General features: G+C 36.3%; 1 protein-coding gene and 1 long non-coding RNA gene across 3 annotated transcripts; one reads left to right on the top strand and one right to left on the bottom strand.

Annotated features, from left to right (window-relative positions):
- Positions 1 to 289: 289 nt before the first annotated feature.
- LOC117912321 (CDK5RAP1-like protein) lies at positions 290 to 11,727 on the bottom strand. 2 transcript variants are annotated; one of them, XM_034826871.1, is made up of 3 exons: positions 11,380 to 11,727; positions 8,187 to 9,244; positions 290 to 1,656 (listed from the first exon to the last, which is right to left on the bottom strand). In XM_034826871.1, exons 1-3 carry the CDS (start codon positions 11,676 to 11,678, stop codon positions 1,133 to 1,135), a joined length of 1,881 nt encoding a protein of 626 aa, XP_034682762.1. In that variant the 5' UTR covers positions 11,679 to 11,727; the 3' UTR covers positions 290 to 1,132. The 2 variants fall into 2 exon arrangements, with proteins under 2 accessions (XP_034682762.1, XP_034682763.1); XM_034826872.1 differs by having other exon boundaries at positions 8,187 to 8,671.
- An 8,067-nt stretch (positions 11,728 to 19,794) lies between these two features.
- LOC117912567 lies at positions 19,795 to 20,195 on the top strand. The gene is made up of 3 exons (XR_004651023.1): positions 19,795 to 19,855; positions 19,948 to 20,016; positions 20,142 to 20,195. It is a non-coding gene; the product is annotated as an uncharacterized LOC117912567 (long non-coding RNA).
- Positions 20,196 to 27,368: the final 7,173 nt, after the last annotated feature.

Below are 27,368 nucleotides of genomic sequence, written 5' to 3'. Positions count from 1 at the left end.
TCCCCAATTTTTATTCAAGGCCAATCAGTTGTTCTAAACGTGCTTCCCTTCATGAGTGTCACATGGTCACCCTTATACAAATTATTTAAATATTTATACAATTTTAAACTCTTCATTAATTCAATAAATTTGGAGAAATATATTAGAAAAATTATAAAGATCAATAAATGGTCATGTATTATTTTCCCTCGTTAGTAATGGTCACATACCCTTTGGTCAATGTTGCATGTGGCAGTCATTAAATGTAATTTTTGGCTAGGTATTATTAAATGGTTGTGGTGATGCCAACTTATTAAGCGATCATACAATTCAATATTAATAGTTTACATCCCTATGTAGTTCAACAAAATTTAAAAATAGAAAGGAAAATAAAAATTGATAAACGTGAGGTGAACTAGCCCAAACCAAAACCCATTCCATACATATTCTGTAGTGGCCTCCCACTGCCCACATGCATGACCAAAAGTTAAGGCTTGTTGATGATAATAATCCTCCGTAGTCCCATCTCCCAACCAATGGTCCCTCCCCTCAGTGTTGTACAAGCATTACAATTGGGATATCATTCCCCATATCCAACTTTTCTTCTGAGCACTTGATTGGATTAAGGCAATCCCCATGATTAATACATGTGAAAGATGCTGCGGCCGCTTTTCATACTCCATTTTCCATTTTCCCAAAATGGCTGATGATTCATGAAACACGCCCGCCATGTGCTTAACACGTTGGTGTCTCTTGCGGTGGGAATTTGTGAAAATTCAGCTCAGATTTTTCTGAGTTCTTTTCTTTCTTTATGAATTTGACCTTAACTTAGTATCAGTACAAGAAGAATTTCAAACCTCTGTATATACTTCATTGAAGGTCAAGCACCGGAAATTGAAGGGGCAAGATTAAAAACAAAATAAATATTCAAACAATGTGTTGGCGCTTCTGAGCCATATCGAGTACGGGGATGAGTTGAAGTTGTAGATTCTCATGCTCAGACCAGCTTTGTAGCAGGATGCCACCCCACTCACCTCTGCTATTTTAATCCTACTTTTGACCTGATAGCGAGATCTCAGACCCCCCACCATCGCCAAGCAAAGAGAAAAGGCGATCTTGAGGATTTCATTAAAGAATGAGGACAACAGAAAGTTCATAAACAGCTTGATTTCAAGTTCTGTTCATCGACAATGGCTTCATCTGCATTGCTGTAAAACAAGCTTAATTTAGTTATAGCAAGTGCTTCCCCAAAAAGTGAGGCTCGTGTAGACGTCAATATGCGAACCTCCACGAAATCACCAACTCTAGGATTTTGATTCCCTCCAACATCATCATCCCAATGGGGGACGGGTGTATTTTTAAATGAAACTCTATGGCCTCTATCAGTCTTGCCGATTAGCTCTGTATCTGGAGCTCTCTTATTGGGGCCTTCAACTAACACCAGCTGAACAGTACCAATTTGGGAGTCATAACACTGACCTGTACTCTCACGGAAGACCTCTATCATCTCTGCCAGCCTCCTTTGCTTGATGTTGTCAGGAACATCATCAACATAGTTTCTATGTGCATGGGTTTTCTCCCTCATGCTGTAAGCAAACATGTATGCCATGTCATAACCAACAGCCTTTAGAAGGCTTATTGTGTCTGCATATTCCTCCTCTGTTTCTCCACAAAAGCCTGTGAAAGGGTATTTTTTTTGATAAGTAAGCAAGATATTCAATAAAAAGGCTAAACGCCACAAAGCATATAGGGAGTATACAAGCTGGCTACAGCCCAAAAAAAAGAAAAGGACCAAAAAGAACTACCTCCCCTCAAGTGGAAGCTATCCACTCCAAGAAACCTATAAGAGAGAAAGATTCCTCATCTAAATACACTTTGCCCCAATTCCACAGGTTACAAACAAAAGAATTCTTTAATCTCTGAATATTCAACTCACCCCCCCTAAAAGCTAATCTATTCCTCTCCTTCCAAACTGTCCAAAAAATACACAACGGAATGGATTTCCAAATATTTTTCCTTTTCTTCCCTACAAATGAGCCCCTCCAGGAGATAAGAGTCTCCTTTACAGTTTCTGGGAGGACCCACTTGATATCTATCAACCCAAAAATAATATCCCAAAGGACTCTAGTCACTATACAGTGTAAAAGAATATGATTTACATTCTCTTCTTCACAGCCACACAAAAACAACAATTTGGTAGTTGCACCCCTCTTATCTGAAGCCTATCTAGAGTGAGCACCTTCTCCCAAGTGGCCTCCCAAGCAAAAAAACAGACTTTAGTTGGCACCCTATCCACCCATATTTTCTTTGCGGGAAACACTGTATCATTAGGTTTATCCAACAGCCTATAAGCATCTTTAACCCTGAAAAAGCCATTTCTTCCTTGCCTCCAGTTAACAGAGTCATCCCCCAGTGAAGGCCTATGACCCCTCAAAGTATGGAGCAAATCACCAACCATGTCCAACTCCCAGTCATTGAAGTCCCTCTCAAAAACAAGATTCCACTCTCCTTGACCTGAATCTTGATCCCACATTTCCTCAATCGTGGCGTCTCTATGCGCAGCAAGGACAAAAAGATGGTTGAAACATTGGGACAACGGAGTATCAGTGCACCATCTATCTTTCCAAAATTTAATTTTGGAACCCTTCCCAACTATAAAAGCCAAATTCTCCCAACACCATTCTGATTCTTTCATAATCTCCTTCCAAACCCCTACTCCAGCCGCCCCATTGACCTTCTTAGACCTCCATCCATGTTCCTCTTGCCCATATTTCGTAGAGATCACTTGTTTCCAAAGGTTATCCTTTTCACAAGCAAACCTCCAAATCCACTTACCCAGCAAGGCTCTATTCAGAGTGGCTATTCTCCTTAACCCTAGCCCACCATTGAGTTTTTCTGATCAGACCACATCCCATTTAACTAGATGAACTTTTCCTCCCAAGTGTCCACCCCCCCATAGGAAATCTCTTTGGGTTTTCTCCACTCTTTTAGCAACGGACTTGGGCATGCGGAAGATAGACATTTGGTAAATTGGCATACTAGCCAAGGTACTTTTTATGAGAGTGATCCTCCCCCCTTTGGAGATGTATTGTCTTTTCCAAAGCGCAAGTCTCCTCCTGACCCTCTCCTCCACTCCGTCCCATATAGAAGAAGCCCTATTGGGGGCCCCTAAAGGGAGCCCCAAATAGTGAGAGGGCAAAGACCCCACCCTGCACCCTAACTCAGCTGCCAACTCAAGAATCTCCTCCACTTCTCCAACTGGGATGATTTCGCTTTTGGCTAGATTAATACGAAGTCCCAAGGCAGCTTCAAACCAAAAGAGAAGCCAGCTTAAATGAGATACTTGCTCTTTACTCGCCTCACAAAACACAATTGTATCATCAGCAAAAAATAGATGAGAGATGTTCAATGAAGATCTTCTACCACCCCGAATATTGCACCCTGTTAGATATCCCCCCTCCACCGCTCTCCTAATAAGAACGTCCAGAATCTCCATTCCCATAACAAAGAGGTACGGGGATAGGGGATCCCCTTGACGAAGCCCTCTAGTGCTAGGGAAAAACCCAGCTGGCACTCCATTAACAAGAATAGAGAATTTAGCAGAAGACACACAGTTCCACATCCATCCCACCCACTTGATCCCAAAGCCCATTTTTTGAAGGACCTTCATTAAGAATTTCCAATTGATACTGTCATACGCTTTTTCTATATCCAATTTACAGATAATGCCCTTTTTCTTTCTCTTCTGCCACGAATCTATCACCTCATTAGCAATTAAGGAAGCATCCAGAATTTGTCTTCCCATAACAAAGGCATTCTGAGCGCCAGATACCACCTTACCAATCACCTTTTTGAGCCTATTAGCTAAGACTTTAGCCAAAAGTTTATAGAGCCCCCCCAATAGGCTAATAGGTCTAAGTCTCCCAGGTCCTCCGCCCCGCTTTTCTTAGGAATCAACACCAAGAAGGTGTTGTTGAGGCTCCTAATAGAGACATTATGCTCATGAAACTCTTTAAACACCTCCATGATCTCCTCTTTTGTAAAGTCCCATACTTTTTGCCAAAAGGCTATAGTAAAACCATCCGGGCCTGGGGCTTTATCCCCATTCATCTCCATCAGTGCCGAATGAATCTCACTCTCTGAAAATGGGACTTCCAGACTCTCTACTTCTTGCTGGCTGATGCAACCCACCTGGATGCTACCAATATCCGCCTGCCAGACCATGTCTTCAGAAAGCACCTGCTGAAACGAGTTCACAACTCCTTCTCTCACCTCTTGCTCCTCTATCAGCCACTCCCCATTAACCTTAATTCTGCCCATAGTGTTGTTTCTTCGGTGTGCACTAGCCATTCTATGGAAGAACCCCGTATTTCTGTCCCCCTCCCTTAACCAAATCTCCCTTGAATGCTGTCTCCAATGGGCTTCCTCCAACAGCACCCATTTCTTAAATGAGTCCTTGGCTTCCTTTTTTAAGTCAGCTTCCTCCACAGTCAAGTTTCTCTCACTTTCCACCCTATCCCAAAGGTCTACTTGCTCTAAGGCTGCAGCTTTATTGGTCTCCAGCCTCCCAAAAACCTCTTTGTTCCAAACTCTCAGATTCTTTTTAATTTCCTTCATTTTAACATTCAATCTGAAGCTAGCGCTGCCCCTGACTTCAATCCCCTGCCACCATGATCTCACCATGTCTTTAAACCTCTCAACCTTCAGCCACATATTTTCAAATCTAAACAGGGTGGGGCCTCTTCTAATTCCACCCCCCTCTAACACGATTGGGAAATGATCAGAAATTGGACGAGACAACCTGATCTGAGAGACTCCATTAAACTGATCTAACCAGCTATGGGAGACTAAAAATCTGTCTAGCCTCGCCCACGCCTGATTATTAAGCCCCCCCATTCCAGGTGAATTCTCCCCCCTGCAGAGGCAAGTCCACCAGCTCTAATTCATCCACAGTCTCTGCAAATCTCCTCATGGCTGAACTGATTCTACTTTGGCTGCTCCTTTCTTGCTGAAACAGAATGACATTGAAGTCCCCACCAAGACACCAAGGATCGTCCCAAAGACCTCTTATCGCCCCAAGTTCCTCCCACATACCTTCCCTTTCCACTTTAGTAAAAGGACCATACAGTCCCGTAAAAACCCAAGTAGCCCCATTTTCAATAGTCTTGAATCTACAAGACAGAGTAAAAAGACCCTCCTCCCAATCCAATATATCCAAGACCCTCTTGTCCCACCAAATCAAAATGCCACCCGCAGCCCCCTCCGCATTAAGGGCTCTCCAATCTAAAAATCTTCCTGTACCCAGGCTTCTCACAATGCCTTCCGACATCTCCTGAATCTTGGTTTCCTGAATACACATTAGGTCCACCCTCTGACTCCTTATATAGTTCTTAATAATTTTCCTCTTAGAGCAGTCATTAGCTCCCCTCACATTCCAACTTATAATCTTCAGCTTCATTGGACAACTATCAGCTGATTCCCCTTGCCCTGAAAATGACCTTTCTGCTTATTCCCCCCCTCATAATTGACGGAGCATTCCAGCCTCTTTAGTTCCCTTTCGAATTTGGTTTTCTCCAAGAGCTCCTTACTGTGAATCTTTTCCCTCCTCTTTCTGATTTTAGTCAGAAAATTCAATATCTCCCTCTCCAACCCCTCCGTAGAGAATCCTAGAAATTGACTAAATTTTGCTAAACTGCAATCCTCCCATAGTTCCTCTTTCTCATTTTCGTTGTCTTGAGGTCCTGATGCATCAGCATTCCCCTCCTTGCCCCTAACCTTGCCTCGGTTTTTATTGGCCTCTCCCAACTTCCAGGATCCCTTCTCTTTTTCGACATTCCCCTCATAGACTGTTAGCCAAGTTGACTTATCCCCCCATAACTCCTCCTCTAATCCCCCTGGATGATCAAAAGACTCCCCCTCTAGAGCCCGATCAAAATTAGAAGAGAGAGAAGAAGAAGTCCCCATAGCCCGATTTCCTTTAGGATGGGAATTCAGGACATACCTCTTGGCTTCTTCTTTAAGCGCACGGTCAGTCAAGGATAAGCCTTCATCCCTCTGTTCCCTTCTGATCTCTACTGGCTCCCAGCACATCAAGGGATCCTCTGGAGTGGATCCTATTTTGGAGATAAAACGGCCCAAAAGGCCAACCTTCTCTTGGGCAGCAATTGTGCCCTCCCTTTCCCATCCTTCCATTTCTGCACAAGAGTGGCAGCCCATCTCAGCAGCCCAGTTAGATGGGCCTGCCTCTGACTCACCAGCCACCTTTGATTTTCCTTTTAATTTTCGGCCCAAAAGCCCATCTGGCTTAACCAGCCCACCATCCTTCTCCTGCTCCTTAAGACTCATATTTGGGCCATATGAGGACGACCCAGCCATTTTGCCATCTGAATAGTCCCAGTTCCTAGGCATCGGGCCATGGACCTGGTTCCCGGGCCCTAAGCCCGGCCCATTCTCCTGCAGAGCCTTCCCATCATCTGGCAGGAGCAGTCCCTCGATTCTCGCTCCTCTCAGATCCTTCCCCACGCTCTTCTCCGCGCGTGAGAAGGTATCATCCCTGTCCTTGGTTCTCCTGCTGCTTTCCGCCACGGAAAAGCTCCTTCTCACCACCGGTCTAACTTCCCACCACAACAACAAAGAGTAAACCTCCTCCTCTACCTGAATTTCTAGCATACTCGGTCTAAAATCGCCTCTTAGTTTGACCAGAATCCTAGCCCATTGAATTTCCCCCATCGTCCTTGTCCGTTCATCAATTTCAACAAATCCCCCGCATTATTCTTCTTCCAGCCAGCTTTTCCATTTGACAGATCATCTCCGCCATGTCCGTCCATCCTTTTCTGTCCCTCCTACCTCTCGGTAAGAAGATGCAGAACCTTCTGCGTTCTAGATCGACAACCCCCAATCTTAAAAAACCACCCGCTCTGTTGGAGCCCCGAGCCAAGGTGAACCCCTTGCCTCTTTCTCTCCACTCCTTTTCCCATTTCCCTTCTTCTTCGTCACGTATACAATGGATTAACCCTTCCTTAAAAAACCCTAAACTTTCCAGCCCTAAGCGAACCCATGTCGAGACCCCCCGCTTCTTCTCCACGATGAGGATCTGACGCCGTCCTTTCCTTTCGTCGAGGGCAAGCTCGAAGGTCTTAGATTCCACCGAGAAGCACCGCCTTCGACTCGCCTCGCCGGACTCCTCATTGTCGCCGTCGCACGCGCCTTCACTCTCCCTCACGCCCCCTCTCTCTCTCACTCCCTCTCTCTCTCTCTCTCTCCCATCGCGGTGTTCTTGTAAAAAATATTCAAAAGCCTGTGAAAGGGTATTAAAAGTGTTAGAATGAGAATGAGTGACTATGGCACACTAAATAATGAAGAATATGGGAAAGTTGTAGGTTGCAGTTCAGGTTGAGATGCATCTGGAACTGTGATTGCTCAAATACCTCAATAGTCTAAATTTATGAACAATCAAGGGACACACATAACCTAGAAAGGGTGAGAATATCCGAAGAAATGCTTTATTTTCTTGTAACAGACAATAAATGACTCCAATACATACTTCAAGGGCACAAAAGGAGAAATAGTATTGTAGAATTAGCGCAAAATGACTAGAAACCTATGGTGTACCAGAAGCATAAACTATGATGGCAATCTCTATGAAAATGTCAAGAAATAGTATTGTAGAATTAGTGCAAAATGACTAGAAACCTATGGTGTACCAGAAGCATAAACTATGATGGCAAGCTCTATGAAAATGTCAAGCAAACATTTTGCTTTCTTAACATTTTCATATATTCTATGCTGTTCAAAGAGCCCAAAATAGGGTGACCCACCATAAAAGTGGCATCCAACATAAAAGATTAATGTTGATCATACGGTTGGTCTGACCTGTTAGACTACTGTTTCAGTGTCAAAAAAAGGAAAAAGAAAAAACAGGAAGTAAACACGAAATAGCCACTAGGATAGCAGCATCAATCAATCACTACCATTTTGACCCAGATGATCCTCCCTCAGCACAATAGAAATGTATGCCTCATGCCCTTGAAATTCTAGATTTTTAAGGCTATAATTACATCTTTTTAATTAAGCTAAGGCAATAATTACATCTACAGTATTAAAACAAGAACAGAATTATTAATGTCGCCTCCATATCAAACCCAGCATCTGTGTGTGTGTGTGTGTGTGTTTGAGACAGAGAGAGAGAGAGAGATCTGAACTCTTACCACATATGAAATCACTGGTAATCCCAACATCAGGAATGATTCTCCGTATTTTTTGTACGAGATCCAAGTAAGCTTCCCGTGTATAACCCCGACGCATTCTTTCAAGTACAGTACTACTCCCAGTTTGCGCAGGCAAGTGGATACTTTTGCAGACATTATATCTATCTCGCATTAAATATAGTAATTCATCTGGGAAATCTTTAGGATGTGGGGATGTGTACCTGAACCGCATTTCAGGGAATTCTGTGGACAGTCGGTCCAATAGATCAGAAAAGCGTAAACCCGTTTCCTTCACTTTGCACTTGCTGGAAAAACCTTCACTAAGTTTCCAATTAGCACCTGGTTCAACTTCTTTGTCAAACCCAGAAGCATCATTATAGCTATTCACATTTTGACCAAGAAGCATCACCTCTTTTACTCCTTCTTTCCAAAGCTCAGCCACCTCTCTGATAATTGATTCCACAGGCCGTGATCGCTCCCTCCCTCTGGTGAAAGGAACAATGCAAAACGAGCACATATTATTGCAGCCCCTCATAATAGAGACAAAAGCAGTAACTGAATTTTTGGAAATTCTAACTGGGCTAATATCAGCATAAGTTTCTTCAAGGGAAAGAAGAGTATTGATCCCTTTTTGACCATAGTCTACTTCCTCTAACAACCGTGGCAAGTCCCTGTAAGCATCAGGGCCACAGACAACATCAACCATCTTATCCGCATCTAGTATCTTATCCTTCAACCTCTCAGCCATGCATCCTAATACAACTACTTTTGGGGGGTGCAGGGAATCCGCCCTTCCAATCGAGACATTGCTCTTCCAATGCCTTTTAAGAAACCAAAAATAGTTAAGCCTCTGCCACACCTTTTGTTCTGCATTGTCTCTTATAGCACAAGTATTAATGAAAATGACCTCAGCACTCTCAGGAACTTCCACAACTTCATTATATCCCGCTTTCTTCATGATAGAAAGGACAATCTCCATATCATTAATATTCATTTGACAACCATATGTCTCATGATAAATACGACCTCTTGGAAGAATTTCGGAAGCTGACACAGGGCTAGACAAGTTAAAAAGAAAAATGTATGAGTTCTAAATTCCATAATAAATATTCTTTTTAATAAGAGACTTTGGATACAAAAGTTTCCAATGGTTACTCACAGATAATGCCATTGAGATATTTATGCATATTTTCCCATGGAATAGATAAAACCCCCAATGTGGTTAGCCTGATAAATCTACAAAGTTCAATACGTGAGATTAACATTTCAAAGTGTCACCAAACATTTGTGCTGCTTAAAACTTAACACCTAACAGGATTTGGAGAATCTTGTGATTGATATATATAAGTAAATTTCAATTGGAGCTATCCAATTCCCCAATGTCAAGTGGGGAATTTCATATAGATGTTCCTAGAAATTAATGCAAACCCAAGAAAGGGCAGTGCTCACTTGCATTTAATCATTTTTTAGAAATAAGGAAATTGAGTTACTTATGGCATGAATAATGTTGGCAGCCACAAGAAAACAGTAATGGTTCCAAAGGGAAAGCTTCACCAACAGTAGGAATAAATGTTTGTCTATTGGGGTGGATTTTCTAAGGGAGGCATTCCAAAAGGACTTTTGGGAGAGAGGGTAACATTGCAAAAATAAAACAAGGGCTGGAATGAAATACATAGGAAGACAGAATCTTCCGAGGTACTGAGAACTGGGTAGTGGTTGTAGATTTTGGAAGGAAAAAAAAATGGTGGGGGCTGACAATTAGTTCTATGAAGATGTTTTGCACAATGGATCCGTACTGAGCCAATGCTATCTGACTACTTCAGTTGAAATAACAACCCAAGGAATAACTCAAATAAAGATTTGTGTGAGGAAGCAAGAAACAAAAGCTAATGCACACTGCAATTCATCTTTAGAACATCTCCAATGCAAAATACTCTTTTTTTTTATATACATTGTTTGTTATAAACATTAGATAAATTGCCACAATAGAAGGGAAGGAACACAGCTAACCCAGGAAAAAAAATCTAGAGTCCACTTAAAGATAGAAAAAAGAGTGAAAAATGCTAAATAGCAATGCCAAACTTATTTTTTAACATGCCAAACTTATTTTTTAACATTGGTAATTACTCTCCAATGCAATAACAATGTCAAATTTTAGCACAGGAATCCATGCAAAATGCTATTTTTTAATCAACCACCATTCTTCAACCAAGTACAAAAATATGGCATCAGATTTGGCAGTAGTAAAAGGAATGCCAAGGATGGAATTGCAAATGGCAATGCCAAATAATGGCAGCTGCCATTGGAGTGCCAACCACAGCATACTTTAGCAGAGCATTGACGACGCCCTTCATGTAGTACCTCTTGCTAGGATTATAGAATCCTGCACCCAGTGGCAAATAGTGAGCACCACAAATGCACATTTGTTCTCTCAATCTTATCCAGTGAATGAGGATAGACCAGCTTATTCTAAGTTTCCCCAACAAGGTCCAGAAGGCCTAAAAAGGCACTCCAAACAATAAATGTTTTTTTTCCAAATTGTGTCATGGGTTCACTACCTATTTTCCTACCCCTCCTTTTTTTTTTTTTTTTTTCTTCACCCAAATCAAAGGACGCATGTTTCAATCTAAAACTCAGTGTTAATAAACACCTTTCTCTGCTAGGCTAGTACTAGGATTTTCTCAACTGGTGCATGGAGCTCCAGGAAGTGAAACAAACCTCGAGAATAAACAGGAGACCGCAGGGGTTCATAGATTGTCCAAAGAAGGTACACTTCCAAACATATTATAATAAACACACAGTTCTGAGTGTTAGACGAAATCAAGCTTTCTAGGGAAAAAGAAGCATCTGCCCGACATCACTTCATACAATTCAGAGTGAAACAATGACATTGACAGTAATGCCACATCCATCTAAGATCAGAAAAACAAATTCCATTGGAATTTCTTTGAGAAGAAAACAGCAGTAACCGATTGCAAATTATTATAACTCAAAAACCCAATATTCTTATATCGGCAAAGATCTTCCCTGTCTCAAACATGAACTAAATCACGAAATTTAAGTCAATTCCAATCACTACGGAATTGATGGAACATCTTAATTCCACTAGTAGAAACCTAAAATTCATGTTTTGTCACATTGTTTTTCAATTATTCAACAAAAAGCATAAATGTGCGTAGAGTAATTAACTCACTCGGGCTGCACTTCGGAACTGGCGACAGCGGCTTGAGCAATGAAGGAGTGGAGGCTGGGAACCTCCGACTTGTTGGAGAGTGGAAGGTGAGAATGGGATTGAGAGAATTTTCTCGAGAAAGTGAGAGAGAAACCGGGCCTGGAAGGGGGAGGAGTACGAAGATTGCAGCGAGAAGAAGAAAGGTGGGGTTTTGGGGAGAGAGATTGAAGACCGAAGCAACATCGCGTAGGAAGTCTGATGCGGATGGCGCAGTGAGGTTGGGAGAGGATGGACGAGAGCGATGAGAGAGGAGACGCCATGAGTGTGCGTACTGCGTTGGATAGGGCGAGCCAAGGGATTCTTCGATTACTCTGTTTCCACAAAACGGATTCTTCGATTACTCTCTTTCCACAAAACGCTGCGTTTTGCATTTGGACCCCTTGTGATACATCCCAGGATGAAAATATCGGTAATCTAAGATATATCGGTATTTCGATTTTACGATAAATATTTTGGAAAAAAAAATATTCATAATAATATTTGTGATATTTGATTATAATATGTCTAATTTTAAAATATATTTAATATTAAAATTATGATTCATTTAATTTAATTGTATTAAATGATGATATATGTATAATTTTTAATACTTAATTAATATATTAATAATATTAAAAACACTATGAAGAAAATTATCGCGATAATTTTTATATTTTTGGTATTCAAATAAATGAAAAAAAATTATTTAATTATAAAATAATTATAATTCATTTGTTCTTTAAAACATTTTTTTAAAATTATGTTTATATAATGAATTTGACTTTATATATATTTGGTGCACATTGTATAACTTGCCCCAGCGGTTGGCTCGTTGCCAGCCCCCGCAACGGAAATCGTGAGGCATTTTTATTCAAAGTATATATATTGAAGATAAAATAATAAAATGCCAATAAATCATGAGAAATAGGTGAAATTCATGATAAATTGATAAAATATCGTGGAACCGATATTTCTCTAACATAGATCATGTCGAGATGCTCCAATACATGATATTTCGGTGATATATTGCTGAAATATCGCGACATTTTCCTCCTTGGGTACATCTTACGTCCAATAAGTAGTTAATAAATGTTTCCTTCATTGAAAAAGAAAGTACCATGGAATGAAAAATAAGCAATTTGGGGCATGGATGTAAGTCCAATTCTCTCCCATATTAGAATCCAACAAGGAACAACTTAATTTGTCGGTGGGACTAAGATCATTTTATGACTACTCGAATTACGAAGCTTGTTCGTCCAATGTAAAGAAACTTACTAATATGGAATTGCTTCATATATATGTCTTCATCTTAAAGAAATATGGTCTCGTTATAACTAGGGGTCTCCAACGGGCAGGCTGGGCCGGGTCGGCGGGCTTTTTTATTAAAGCCAAAATGAAACCAAGGGAAGGGAGAGGAGGGGATTCGAACCCCTCCCCTCATGCTTAAATCTTGAGGCTTTAACCAACTAAACTACATGTTTTTTATACTTATTAATTGAGTTAGTTATATGTATATAAAAATAAAGTATATTATTTTTTAAAAAAAAATTAAAGGCTCCAACGGTCATATGACCGTTGGAGCTCCATCCCATATTCCCATGTGACCGTTGGAAGTCCAACGGTCACATAGTCATTTTTTTTTTTTTTTTAACCTTCCTATAAATACATCTTCTTCCTTTTCATTTTTTCATCAAATTCTCTCTATTTCTCTCACATTCTACAATATTTCAAATTCTTTTATTTTTCCATCAAATTATACAATATTGTTGGTGGTGCAAAACAAGCATTGGTGGCTCCAAGAGTTCAAATTTGCTAGGAATTTCTGCATCGGTTCTCTAATTGAGTAACATACTTCACCCCTACTACTTTATTTTTTTGTTACATTTTTTTTTTATATTTATTACTTTATTATTTTTGGCATAATATTTTATCAATAATTATAATATGACAAGTGCTTCTTCATCTAGTCCATGTGATGAAATATCATCAAACAAAAAATTTATTTCAAATATATGAAATTTTTTTTATAGAATAGAAATAATTTTAGAAAATAATAAAAAAGAAATAAAAGCAAAATGTAAAATTTGTAATAAATTTCTTACTGGTGGCTCAAATGCAGGCACAAGTCATTTAAAAAGACATCATGAAAATTGTAAAACTAAAAATAATGTAGATATTAGAAATTATATGCAATTAGGTAAAAATGAAAGTGGAAATTTAAAAACATTTTCTTATGATGAATCTAACTGTCGTGAAGAAATGATTGATTATATAATAAGAGCAGAACAACCTTTCAACATGATGAAAACTCATGATTTTGTAGGAACAATTCAACGAGGTATTAATCCTCAATTTAAAGGTTGGTCTGGAAATACAGTTAAAAGAGATATTATGAAAAAATTTTATACACAAAAAGAAATTTAAAATTTTTTTTTTTGCAAATTTTGAAGGAAATATTTGTTTAACATCTTATATTGGACATCTTTAACTCACACTGGTTTTTTATGTATAACTGCTCACTACATTGATAATGAATGGAAATTAAATAAAAGAATAATTTCATTTAAATTAATAAATGCTCCACATAGTGGTAAAAATATAGCATCTTTAATAAATGATGAAATTATAGATTTAGGCATTCGTGATAAAATATTGACAATAACATTAGATAATGCTGCTAATAATGATGCAGCAATACATTGACTAAAATTATATTGGCAAGTAAAAGAAGATCATGCTAAAATATTTCATGTGCGTTGTTGTGCACATATTTTAAATTTAATTGTAAATGATGGATTAAAAAATATTGATAGTACATTGGAAAAAATTAGAGGCATTGCATATAGTATTAATAGTTTTCAAGCAAAACATGAATTATTTTTTCATTGTTGCAAAATGTTAAATATGAAAAGAAAAAATATAAATTTGGATATGGTCATTAGATGGAATTCCACATATAAACTTTTACAAAATATTACAAAATATAGAAAAGTAGTCGAATTATATGAAATACAATTAATTAACAATGATTGTGAAACAGATATTTATGCATTAAATGATTATGATTGGCATATTGCGGATCTTTTTGAAATTTTTGATACTTCAACAAACATTTTTTGTGGTGTATATTATCCAACTTCAAATCGAGTTATTACGCAAATAACTAATATTTTTCTTGTATTTCAAAAATATTTAAGTTTTGAAATATTTAATGATACAATATTTGCAATGATAGAAAATTTTAGAAAATATTGGGGAGAAATACCTTTAATTTTTTATATTGCTTTAATTGTGGACCCTAGATTAAAATTTGAAGCTTTGGATGAATGGTTAACAGTTATTTATTTTAATGACCAAATAAAAATTGAAGAAATTAAAAATGAAATAAATTCATTATTATATAATTTATATAACTATTATAAAGAAAAATATGGTAATGATATTAATACTATTAAATTACCACCTACATCTACAAACTCCTCATCTTTTTATAAAGGAGCTCTAGAAATGTTGAAAAGTCGAAAAAAGACAACAAATAGTTCTCCAAATAATATATCTAATTTAGATAAATATCTTAATACTGATACAATTTCATTTGAAGATCAAGAAGATTTTGATATGTTAATATGGTGGAAATCATATCAACACAAATATCCTATGCTTTCTATAATTGCTCGTGATGTACTAACAATTCCTGTGAGTACAGTTGCATCAGAAGCTGCTTTTAGTGCAGGTGGAAGAGTAGTTAGTAAAAAACGATGCAACTTAGCGCCAGATGTTATTGAAGCAGGGATATGTGTGAAAGATTGGGAAATAGCAGATAAAAGGATGTACGATTCCATTCGAGAAACAAAGATGCTTGCCGATATGGAATCTTTAAAATTATCAAGATCTTCATGGATGCATGATAGTTCGTCATCACTGCCAGAAATAATGACTAAATGTATATTATATTTTTATTTTTATTTTTTGTGGTTGAAAAATACAGATGATTGACAAATAAATAGGTGCCAACCTAGTTGGGATGTATTTATTTTGTAATGATGTAAACTTTTCCCACATTTTCAAATGTAATTATACATTCAATGAATAAAATTTTGAAATGAATATTTTTTTTAATAATTTTTATTTTTGTAGTCTTTTTTAAAGGGGCGGGCCGGGCCGGGCCTAAAATTAGGCCCGCGGCCCGGCCCGCCCAAAAACGGGCTCGGGCCGGGCTTTAGCCTATTGGGCCGGGTCGGGCCTAAAGCGGGCCGTGGGCCGCGGGCTTTTTGGAGACCCTTAGTTATAACTATCTATTCTCCTAGATAAAAAATGGGGAATAAGGGAAACATGGGACATGAATTTATAATCATGTATCTATAAACAAAGAATGACAAAATGAGGATAAGAAAGAATAAAAATTACTACATTTTTTACTCTTACACTTTGGCACCAATGGTGGGAAATGAAATTGAAGCTCTTGATGATGAGAAGTTGAAGGCTTGATTAAGGATGAAGTATTCTCAAGCCTCAATTACCATCTTAATGCCACTCGCTATGGAAATGTCCCTTTAGAAAGACTCACCTCATTCTTTGGAAGGAGATAAATATGTCGAGATTAGGATTATATGGTCTTTTAAAGAGAAGGTGCCCTTAGAGTTGCACATGGATGAATTGAAGTCTCATGTTGACTCCATGTAAGGAAAAAACATTCTTCAACTTTTAGGTAGAATTGTGTATAAATGGACCGATAATTGGTCACTTTACATATTATGGAAGCAAAGTTGCCTTCGGGATTTCTTTTTGTTCCAAATTTGTGATTGAATTAGTGATCCAGTCAATCTTCTTATGCACTTTAGCAAATTCATGGCTTTAAGTCCATGTTATGGATGCAATGATGCACAAAGTCTTCTCAACAAGTTTATAAGGACCAATGTAGGTGTGTTTCCACAGCTTGTTAAATAGTTCAAATGTCATTCCCTGATCTATGTACAATATTTGACTCTTAATACATGTACTTTTCTTAACAAAAGGACATACACTCCATGTTTAATATTAAACTGTTTGAAGGTGAAGACTTGATGGATTAGCACTAGTTCAAGTGTAAGCTTGAAATGACTTTAGGACTTATATCGCATTATTCAAATGGGGATCATTAAAAGTGTTTTCATAAGAAGAAGTTTGCTACTTTGAATGAATCTTTTACCAAAGCCTATAATAGCAAAATTATGGTAATAACTACTTTAGATAGCAAAAAATCACTCTATGAACAAGCAATGTAACAATCTAATAATCATTCACAATTCAAGAAATCCTTTAAAGACAATAATGATGATAGGCAAATTAGGGTCTAAGGTAGAGAATCCCAAATTTGTTTTTACAACTATATAATCCTTATTCACAGATATTCCAAGAATTAGTAAAGCTACAAGATTTTAGGTGACCCCCATAGCCTAAAGGAAAGAACATGGAAACATACCAAAAAGTTAGCTTATGAGATGCCTTCTCTTTCATTGGGAAAGAACATGGAAACATATATTGATGGCATGCTTGGAAAAACAAAGGTGGGAACACATCATGAAGATTTAAAGGCTTCTTTTGATTTGATGATAAAGTATAGAATAGAGCTTAACCCATTTAAATGTGTGTTCGGGTTGAAAGTGGGAAGTTACTAGTTTTGTTGTGAGTCAAAGAGGGATTGAAGCCAATTCAAATCAAGTGCGGCTTTAATAGAAATGGCTTGTAACTTTTTCCCAAACATTTCATGTGTTACCAGCTTATTTTGCCATTACGAAAGAAAAAAAAATGCCCTCGTATCTCATTTGTAGCAAAAAATAATAAATAAATAAATAAAATTAAAATTAGTTATATATATACATATATTTAAATTATTTAATTTTTATATAGAATATAAAATTAAGTAATGAGTTTAAAGAAATATCAAAAAATAATTTATTAACTTTTTTTTTCATTTCCTTCTATATTTTCTTTCTCTTTTCTTACCATCACATTTTCCCAACTTTCTAATAAGCATGCATAACATGTAATTATCTTTTCTCTTTCTTTTTTCATGATATTTTCTAAGTTTCTCTCAAAAATACAAAGAAAGGAAACAAAATGTTAAGAAAAATGTTTTTTTTTTTTTTCATGTTTGGTTTCACCATAAAAAATACAAAAGAAAATAAAATATAATAAATATTTGTAAATATATATATATATATATATATATATATATATATATATATATATATATATATTATTTAATCTTTATATAATAAAACAAATAAGTAAAATAAATTTAAAGAAACATATAAAAATAATTTATTGAGTTTAAAACTATTTTTTATATTATATTATTTTTTCCTTCTATTTTTTCTCACATTTTCCCTCAAAATTTTCAAAAATAAACGTAGACTAAACTTTCTAACAACCACTTATAACTAGTAATTATCTCCATTCCTTTTCTTTATTATTATTATTATTATTATTATTATTATTATTATTATTATTATTATTATTATTTCTTTTTAACTTTTACAACACATGGATCATTTTGATATACAAGTCTTGATATGAGAAATACTAGAACATGTTTATTCTATTCAATTCACCAATGTTGGCCCTAGTTGAGTGCACCAACCCTCAATTCGTTATACTAATAAATAAAAAATTGATTAAAAATGATGAAATACTTTTCAAATAATGAATTTAAAATTTCTCATGTTTTTTTTTAAAAAAATGATAATCATTTTTTTTTTTTTACATAAATGTCTTTTGTCATTTTAAGTATTTACATGTAAATTTACAAAAAAATATTTTTATAAGAAAATAATGAGAGTATTTTTGTCCAAATAAGATAAAAAAAGGGGGAGATTAAATTTCAAAAATTGGATTTTTAAAAACCATTTTAATCAAATAATAGTAAGAATAAACTGAAATTTAATTTCCATAATCTTATGTTACGATTTGAACTAATAATTAAATCTTTAATTCAAAATGCTTAATCACATCAGCTAGAAGCCTAGAACTCCAGTTGGTGTAGAGACGTGAATCGTTAAATAGGCGACGACAGAGCTTATTTATATACATAGGGTTATGCTAGGGTACCGAAAAGCACTTTTCGGTACCATACCCACTTTTTTAGGCTAATAGGGTAGAGACACATGGCATGCAAAATTAAAAAATAAAATAAAATAAACAAAACCACTTCTTCAAGTCACCCAACCAGTTGCCATGGGAATTAATCCCATGCAACACACATTGTTACATCTACTTGTTATCCTTAAAAAGCCCAACCTCATCATGTATAGATCTCAAAAGAGTTGCATCATCACTAACCAAGCCCTTAACAACCAAGGTCTCCACGTTAACTTTTGATTAAGACTCGCACCCTAATATGACTCCTCATACTAAACTAGCTTGGGCAAGCTCAACATCTATAGAAAACTACTTCACTATAGATAATTCATAAAAAACAAACAACTTAACCTTTCAAGTTTGCTCCTTCAAATAGAGGACCGAGACAAGAAACAGGCACTCAAATAATCATCATTTCTTGTTACCCTTCTCCTTAAAAATAACATCCACTCTTCAAACTCTTTATCTAAGAAGAAGCGAAGGTTAAAGGGCAATGAAGTGGACACAAACAGACTATCCCAAAATACTACCCTCCAACCATCCAACCTTAAGGCCTTCCCAAATAAAAAAGTAGTATTGTTCACCCAATATGACTAAACTACCTAATCCCTAAGGAACTAGTCACAAGTCTACTTCCCCTTTTGGAAGCTTATAAAAAGGGTAAAATCCTTATATGATTATAAAGACTAATTAAACTTAATGTCACACAACTTGCCCACAAATATTTTGGAAAACTTTGTAACTTTGATTGAAACCAGCTTACATAAAGAGTGATGCTTGAGAAAAGAAAATGCCAAAGATATTGTTCTATTAGAAATTAGGGAAAATAATAAAATGAAGTACCTCTTCTAATTCAATGTTCATGTGCTGCTAAAGTTACCATATTCATTTAGAAGCATAAATGAGAAAGTTAGAGAAGGCAACTCACAAATGCAGAACCTCTCAAATACATATATGAACACTCTTTTAGAAGCATCAAAGAGAGATAGTTAAAATAGGACAAATCATAACTGGAGTACCTCTGAAATATGCACACACAACAAATTTTCAAAATGGAAGACGATGTAGTCGATGTAAAAGAGTGGGTCACACAATTCAAATGTGTACAGAACCTAGAATTCCTCAAAATGGTCATCAGCGCCAGATGGTATGTCAAATTTAGTAATGAACTACAACAAAGATGAACCTATTTAGCTATACTTACATAAATGACTAACATAATTGTTTTCATGGCATTATGAGTACGTAGCAGGAAAGCAATTTGTCTTCTCAATGTGACATTCAAATGGAAATGATGCCTTCAACAAATTCATCAGTTGACATGTTTGCAACCTTACCTGTATGTACAATTGTCTTGTTATATAAGAATACAAACATTGATAACATCAAATTCAACAATAATTGACAACACTTACTAATTGAAAAATGCAGGGAATGCGAGGGGAGCATTTGTCGAATGACCAATCTGACATATATATAGATTATGGTGAATTTGGCAATGTAAGCTTGGGAATAAAAAAATACTTTTGAGATGAATTTGATCTATGCATTATTTAATGATTTGGTTGAAATAATTGGAATGACATTGGACACCTGAATTTTTATAGTGGAATGTGCATGTGCAGATAGCAGGATTTTAGCAATATGGACAAACTATGACAACACCATGGGAAGGTGGGGATCCAAACAAATATCCAAATGAGAAGGATATGCAACCTTTTTATTATTCGTTAAAGAAGTAAGGCATGTAGGTATTAAATCAGTATATATATTAATGTACGTTGTCACTTTGCATAATATATACTTTTAACTTAAGTATGTGATGGAAAAGCTAAATTCTGATGCGGATGGAATGTTGTGGATCCTACATATAATATTTACTTAGGGAATTTTATGTTTCTCGTAGTGTATAATTGGATTTTCATAATACGGAAGCTACAAAAAAAATTTTAAAAAAATAAAACAATTAAAAGCATTATAAAAACAGGTTGCACATTGATTTGAAAGGCGAGTTACGAAAAGCTTGACATCAATGTTTAATATCTTGTACATAATATCCATTGGACAAATTTGCAAAGAAGCTCCAACCACTTGGGCATATAGTTGTCTTCATCATCATGGCCATCTCCAAGCAAAGCAGAAACGTTAGCTATAGCTATATGCTCAACACATGAGATTTGACTTATTTAATTGGCTTAGGAATTAAGACTCTGGGAAGTAAATGGTGGTCAAAGATCAGGCGTAGCAGACTTACCCAATCCTATCTTTCCTTGAAGTAAGTCTAGAGCGAGAGCAACTTCTACAGCAAATTAAAACTAAACTTGATGACTTGGCAGGGGGTTTTAGGAGGTATTTGTAACCACATGTTTATCATATCGATAAAGCGGGTTTCATATCATTTTCCGGAAAGCCAATCATACTATTTCGCCTTAGCTAAGCTAATGATGAAACAAGATGTGGATTTGTCTTCAGATGATGATGATGTCCATTCCTAGCTCGATGCGCTTTTCAAAAGGGAACTCCCTAGATTCAGAAAGAATTTCTTTCGTAATTAAGCAACATCCTTTAAGTGAGTAGGGGTGCGCCGGACAACCAACGAAAAAATAGGAACTTCACCCCAGGCAGCGTTAGTGAGTCGTGTAATAGGTGACCATTTCGTGTGGTTCGGGGGCACTAGAGTCAGCCATCGGCGCCCGACTGCGTCTTGGCCCCTATCCCATTTTTGGCCAATTCCCTTTCGTACTTTTAAAAAATGAGATAAAGTGTTCTTTTTCATCCCGGTCAATTACTTCTTTTGGTAGTTATCTGGGGAGTTCGATTACATTTATTGGCATATATTGGGAATTGTTTGCCATCCATTGAAAGTTCCCTGCCAACTAGTTGGCTTCCTTTACTTCTTACTTCTATAGAGGCGAGTTCAAGTGAGAAGGTGAACAAGCAATAGATTATATCTGTCTCATCCTAAGCCTATCTAGTTGGATAAGGTAAGTAAGCTCATACCCTAGAGTTGCAACAAGGGACAATCCATGCATTTTATGAAAACCTGTTACAAATCCAGTGGAAGTTTGAGTTGCTCTCGGGATGTCATGCCATACCAAAAATGGGAGATCCTGTGCCTGTACTTGCCCTATCCTAAGAGGATTGTCAGATACATTGCTTAGGCTTTTAGTTATTTTTTATAAAAACCCATTTCCTTTAGTTTAGAGTAGTTCCATTAATAGTTACATTTTTAGGTCTTTATTTTTTCAGGCATTCAGTAAGGAATATGAATATTAAAGGACTAGAGCTGGGGTAATAATAATCATCCTCTTTTATTTGGAAAGCAAGAGCAAATTCAATATTATTGTTATGTAAGCCATTGATTTAGTACCTTATTTTATAGTCCTTTTTAAGCCTTTCCATCTTTCCATTAGTCCCATAAGCAAATAGGGATGGGGATTTTCTTTCCTTTACATGGGAGGGCGGCTAGTCCTAAGTCAAATGCTACTTTGATTTCGAAGGAGAAGCTATGACAAAGAGGATTTCTAGCCACACTACTAGGCGCTTAGAAAAGAAAACCAATGTTGAGCCTCACTCTATTCCTTCGCCTTGATACATCGAATTAGTTGTGCATCGGTCACTCATTCCAGTTGTCAACTCGTACAGGTTTCTAGCATATCGCATATCAAACATGGAAGAATCAAACATCTCCATAAGCGCTTCAAAGCCCGATGCAATTCTTAGTCATTCGCTCTTCCCTCTTTCTTTGGTATTAACAGCACAGTGAAGCCAAACGTGGAGCTTGTTCCCTGTCGTGATCCCACTCATCATTAAAAGAGGGGCCCTCTCAATCATCTCAATCATATCGCAATTTGACATCACTTTTATTGATCCCACCAAGGCTTTGATCCGCTTGCTATATTGAAATCGAAGATCTTGAATCCAGGCATGAAGCCATAGCTTCTTCAACGGGTAAGGAAGTCGAACTCTCTTTCCCCTATTTACGATCCGATCTTTCCGATGTTTGTGAAAGGTCAACCTCTCAGATTACAACATATGTAATGAAAGCTTAACCTGTCGACCAGGCTTCTTATCTCAACCGGTAGACACTGCCAATGTGTTGATGCAACACCCAAATGGGCAGTGGTTACCGATTGCAAAAATAATGGAACCGGTTAATTCGATGGTCGACCGGAATGGTACTCTGCCTCAACCAGTTGAAAAAAAGTTCCTCTACTGGTTGTCTTCATTCCTCAACCGGTTGACATTGGTTAAAAAATGTAAGGATGGAAGATGTTGCAAACCCCATCCTTATCGATCAATTCTACTATGAGTCATCAAATTAATGTAACAACCAGGTACTAAATATCCACTATGCAACAAGTGAACATCCATATACAATTCTAAATCTCACATAAACCATAACCAAGAAAAATGGATAAAACAAACAGTCTTAGTCATCCATTCTGTACCATGAAAATTCTAAACTGTAGTTCCGCTTCTATATTTTTTAGACATCAGCTATGCAAATTAGCCAGATCATGTACCGCAACATTAGTGGGACTACAAAAAGGGCCAAGGCCTTGAAATTTGCATGCAGTCACACATTCCCATGCAACAACATAGTGGCGAGCAAAGAAGGATGGCACAGTTGAGACCTACTAAAACTCTGCCACAGGCTTTAGATATGGGACAATACACCCTGTAGCAAATTGCTTGAGTTCCTCTGACAAGGAATGCATTATCAACAACATTGAAAATGAAGAGCTTGTAGAAACCATCCCAGATTACCTTGTTTACACTGAGCTCTGAGTCTTTGACTAGGCTCCTTACGGTTATAGTCATCTAAAATCTGTGTAATAACATTTTAAATTGGGGATATGGACTCTAGGTTGTACCATCAGAGGTTCATTAGATGAGGTTTTGGGTGCCCAAGTCAAATTTTAAGGGAGGTTACATAAGTCATATACGATAGTGAGAAGATAGAAACAAAATAAGTGTGATGCATTCATAACTCTAATGAGAATGATAATTATCTGATCTTATCCATTCCACTGCTCTATGGACAGGCAGAAATCCCAAAATCTCATAATATTTCCTTTTTATGTACAGAAATCCATTATTGCATTAGCTAATGGGCTGTCTTTCAAAAGCTAGCTATCATTTAAATTAAAGATAGTGCAGCAACTTCCTCACTAATTACTTACTAATGGGCCCTCCAATCCAGCCACAGATAGCCTATTAATATCAAACAAAACTGATTATGTTCTCTCTGTGGCCAGCCAGTGGAATTGTTCAACTATTCTCTTTTAACAGAAACAGGAACATTTTCTTGGTGGGCAATCAAATCTTCAATGCTTGAAGTTAGAATACAACATATAAGTTGTCCCTTCCATTAGATTTTTAGACACACTTTTGATTCTCCCATACAAAATCACTCTCAATAATTCCTTGATTATCTGAAGAAAAAAAAAAAAAAGTGCAATTAACTATTCATGAATGAAAAAAAAACTTCATTAGGTTGTGGCGTCTTCACTTCAGATGGGATTGGCGTGGAAGGATTAAGCAAGACAAAAAACAAAAAATTCCAAATGGGAATGCCATAGGCCAGCACGAAATTTAACATCAATCTGTTTTCTATGTTAAGAAAATTTTGATCATCCTTTACTTATTAAGGACTGTCTTTCATAATAGGGGTTTCTCAGCATGTGGTAAGTGTACGAAAATGATTTAGAGGATCAGTCTTTGTCGTTTTATTTGGATGGACTCAACATTATATAAACAAAGGCAACCTATCGTAGGGACAGAACAAATAATGGACATTATACCATTTTAAGGGCAGCAACCTCCACTTAGAGCCATAGGGTGGCATTGTCTTGTGGTTCCATGAGGATCATTTTTCAGTGGTTGTGATGCCCTTTGGCTACCAAACAAAACTGTAACTTAAAATAATATTTAATTAAATTAAAAGAAACTAACTAATGTTAAACATTAATGTCCAAGCTTACATGTCATATTAATTTATGAACAATTTTTTCTTGGATGAATTCCAACAAGTATAGTATCCTGGGTTAGGAACTTTTTCCAATGTAAGATTTCATAATCTTCTCTCCAATTGTGTCTCACAAGATTATAGGGTTAAACCCATAAACACCTTGATGGATTAGACAAAGTCTCGTACTAAGATGCGAAATCAAATTTGATATTATTTATAACCTTTCAATCTCTTTTGTGCGAACATTGTCCACTTTGAGTTCAATGAATCCTCACAACCTGAAAATGTGTCTATCCTATTGAAGAGAAATTCTCCGTATTTATAATGTTGATTTATAAATATGAAGAAATTGTTTTAAATTTTGTTTTACGAGTCAATGGGACCATGAAAAAGGAAAAGAAAAAAGAAAAAGTTAGTAGATGTTGACTAAAATGGATAAAAAAAAACACACACACACACTCACAAATATAAAAAATTCCTCAACCGGTTAAGAAAATTCTTCAACCGGTTGACAAAATTCCTTAACCGGTTAAGCAAATTCCTCAACCGGTTGCCACTGGTTAAAAAAAATCCTCAACCGGTTGAGAAAATTCCTCAACCGATTGCCACTAGTTAAAAAATTCCTCAACCGGTTCCCTTCATTCCTCAACCGATTGCCACTAGTTAAAAAATTCCTCAACCGGTTGAGAAACTTCCTCTATCGGTTGACTTCATTCCTCAACCGGTTGTCATTGGTTAAAAAATTCCTCACCCGATTGTTACAATTCCTCAACCGGTCTCTACTACCTTCACAAGTCATACCTATAATTCACACCGACTAAAAATATTAGTCGCATAACCTATAGTCCTACAGGTACTAACTATATAATTTTTAGCATAGATAAATATATAAATATATTTGAAAAGCAGCCCCAACTATATAGGGACAAAAAAAAAAATCTAATTATCTAAAAGATCGTAGAAAACCAAATATGTCGAACATGAATGATGCCTATATATTACAATTTCAATTTGCCGACAATATTGATAGAAGAGTATAGCAAATCAAAATAAAACGGACTTAATGATGAACAATGTATGGTCATCCAAGGTAACAACTTCCCAATAAACATGACGATATGTGGAGATGGAAATTATAAATATTAGAAAAACAACAAATATCATAATAATAATTTTTCCATTGCTCGTGTCGACGTCTTTGTACAAACAATAGCGACGATGGTTTGTTTTTCTCTATTACCTTCGTGTAAAACTAAATCACTTGCTATTTCCCGACGTAGTTTAACAGAATTACATAAGTCGGAGACCGTCATGGAATCACCATTTTTGAATGTCTGCATATGTTTAATGACATGCACTCCACAGTCCCACCTAAGAAAAATAAAATAAAATAAAAACAACTTATTGAATGGTTGTATAATTATATCTCAGATAAACAATAGTAATGTGAGTTATGTATTCATACTAACCCATTCTCTTGGGTCGGAATCGAAGGAGCCCAATTAATGGAGAATTGGAAGACATTTTTCCCTATGTCATACAGTTTGAAGAACATTTGAAAAAATTCAACCTAATTTATTATGAAAGTGTTAATAAATATGGAAGAGAAAAAAAAATAAAAATAAAAGGAAAATATAAACATGAAAGCATACCACTGTTTTGACACTCTGAAACCGGAACTCGTCTCGATTCTTCGATCGTAATGAATCCAAAATTTGGATATGAGAGTTTTTGAAGTTAATGATGCACAGATACCAATGACTGGGGCATTCGTCATGCATTGGAATAAATAGCTGTAAAGTTAGAAAAACAATATATATGAGTTGGGGCACAAAAAATCTACTATATTATAGGTGAAAACAATATCTATTCTAAATTTCATATATGCAATTAAACATTAGAAATAATTACTAACCTTCTCACAATCATCCAATTCGCTAATGTACTTACTCACGATGAATGTTTTTCTATCAAAAAAAGGATGAGGAGTCCTGCACAAAATCATTTGCTAATAATAAAACATAATACAAACATTAGTATATTGTACTTAATACATAAGTAAACAAGAAGAGAAATATGAGCTTACTGAAAATGTCGTGGGAAGATAGCATCTTATACTTGTAATGCCTATAAATTGCCTCTGAAAATAATTTAGCTTTGACGCTTTTATATTTATTACCTGTTGTTAAACAATAACTTCAATAAATTAATTTAATTAATTTAGCACGCAATTGAAATAAATGAAGTAGGTACTTACAACATCCATCAAATTTTGCCTAGGGTGTAAGCACTCAAAATCTCCACGAACTCCATGTTCATGATCAAAGTCAACAAGAAGCTCACTAAAATAACAATATGTTAAAACATTCTTGACTAAATTGAAAGCATATGAAGGCTAAAATTGTAACAACACATCTATTAATGTTTTAGACACTACAAACCTTTTTGACAATGATTTATTGAAAACATAATCAGCAACAAGAGATTGAAGTACATTGAATGATTGACCATCCACCACGTCTTCACAAATGGACGTGGGAATTGACTAAATCGAAAACATGACATAATTATTACCTATATATGTTGAATATCCAAAATAAGAACATGATATTAAACTATTTGTATTAAACCTCTGATGCTTGACGTTTTCCCATCTTCCTTAAATTGTGTACAAACGGGGAGACCTTGAATTTACTTGGTTTCCACTCCCTTGATGTACGTGTTTTCATGACATGATCGGGATAACCACATAGTGCTCGTAATGGTTCCTAATATGGAAAATACCATTAATATACATCTATTTACTATGTAATGGTTAAGTAGTTGTAAAGAAAATATTTTTTTCTTTTCTATGATACATACTTTTCCATAATCTCTT

The sequence above is a fragment of the Vitis riparia genome, chromosome 4 (assembly GCF_004353265.1).
Source record: "Vitis riparia cultivar Riparia Gloire de Montpellier isolate 1030 chromosome 4, EGFV_Vit.rip_1.0, whole genome shotgun sequence".
Taxonomy (NCBI): domain Eukaryota; kingdom Viridiplantae; phylum Streptophyta; class Magnoliopsida; order Vitales; family Vitaceae; genus Vitis; species Vitis riparia.
Note: the sequence above shows the minus strand (reverse complement) of the source record. Positions and strands in the feature narration are given on the sequence as shown.

Excerpts from the sequence above, each read along its gene's own strand:
- LOC117912321 (XM_034826871.1), bottom strand. The coding sequence starts at position 11,678 with ATGGCGTCTCCTCTCTCATCGCTCTCGTCCATCCTCTCCCAACCTCAC. Across the intron at positions 9,245-11,379 it reads AGTTCCGAAGTGCAGCCCGA|CCCTGTGTCAGCTTCCGAAA; the intron begins GTGAGTTAATTA and ends TAACTTGTCTAG. Across the intron at positions 1,657-8,186 it reads TACCAGTGATTTCATATGTG|GCTTTTGTGGAGAAACAGAG; the intron begins GTAAGAGTTCAG and ends ACCCTTTCACAG.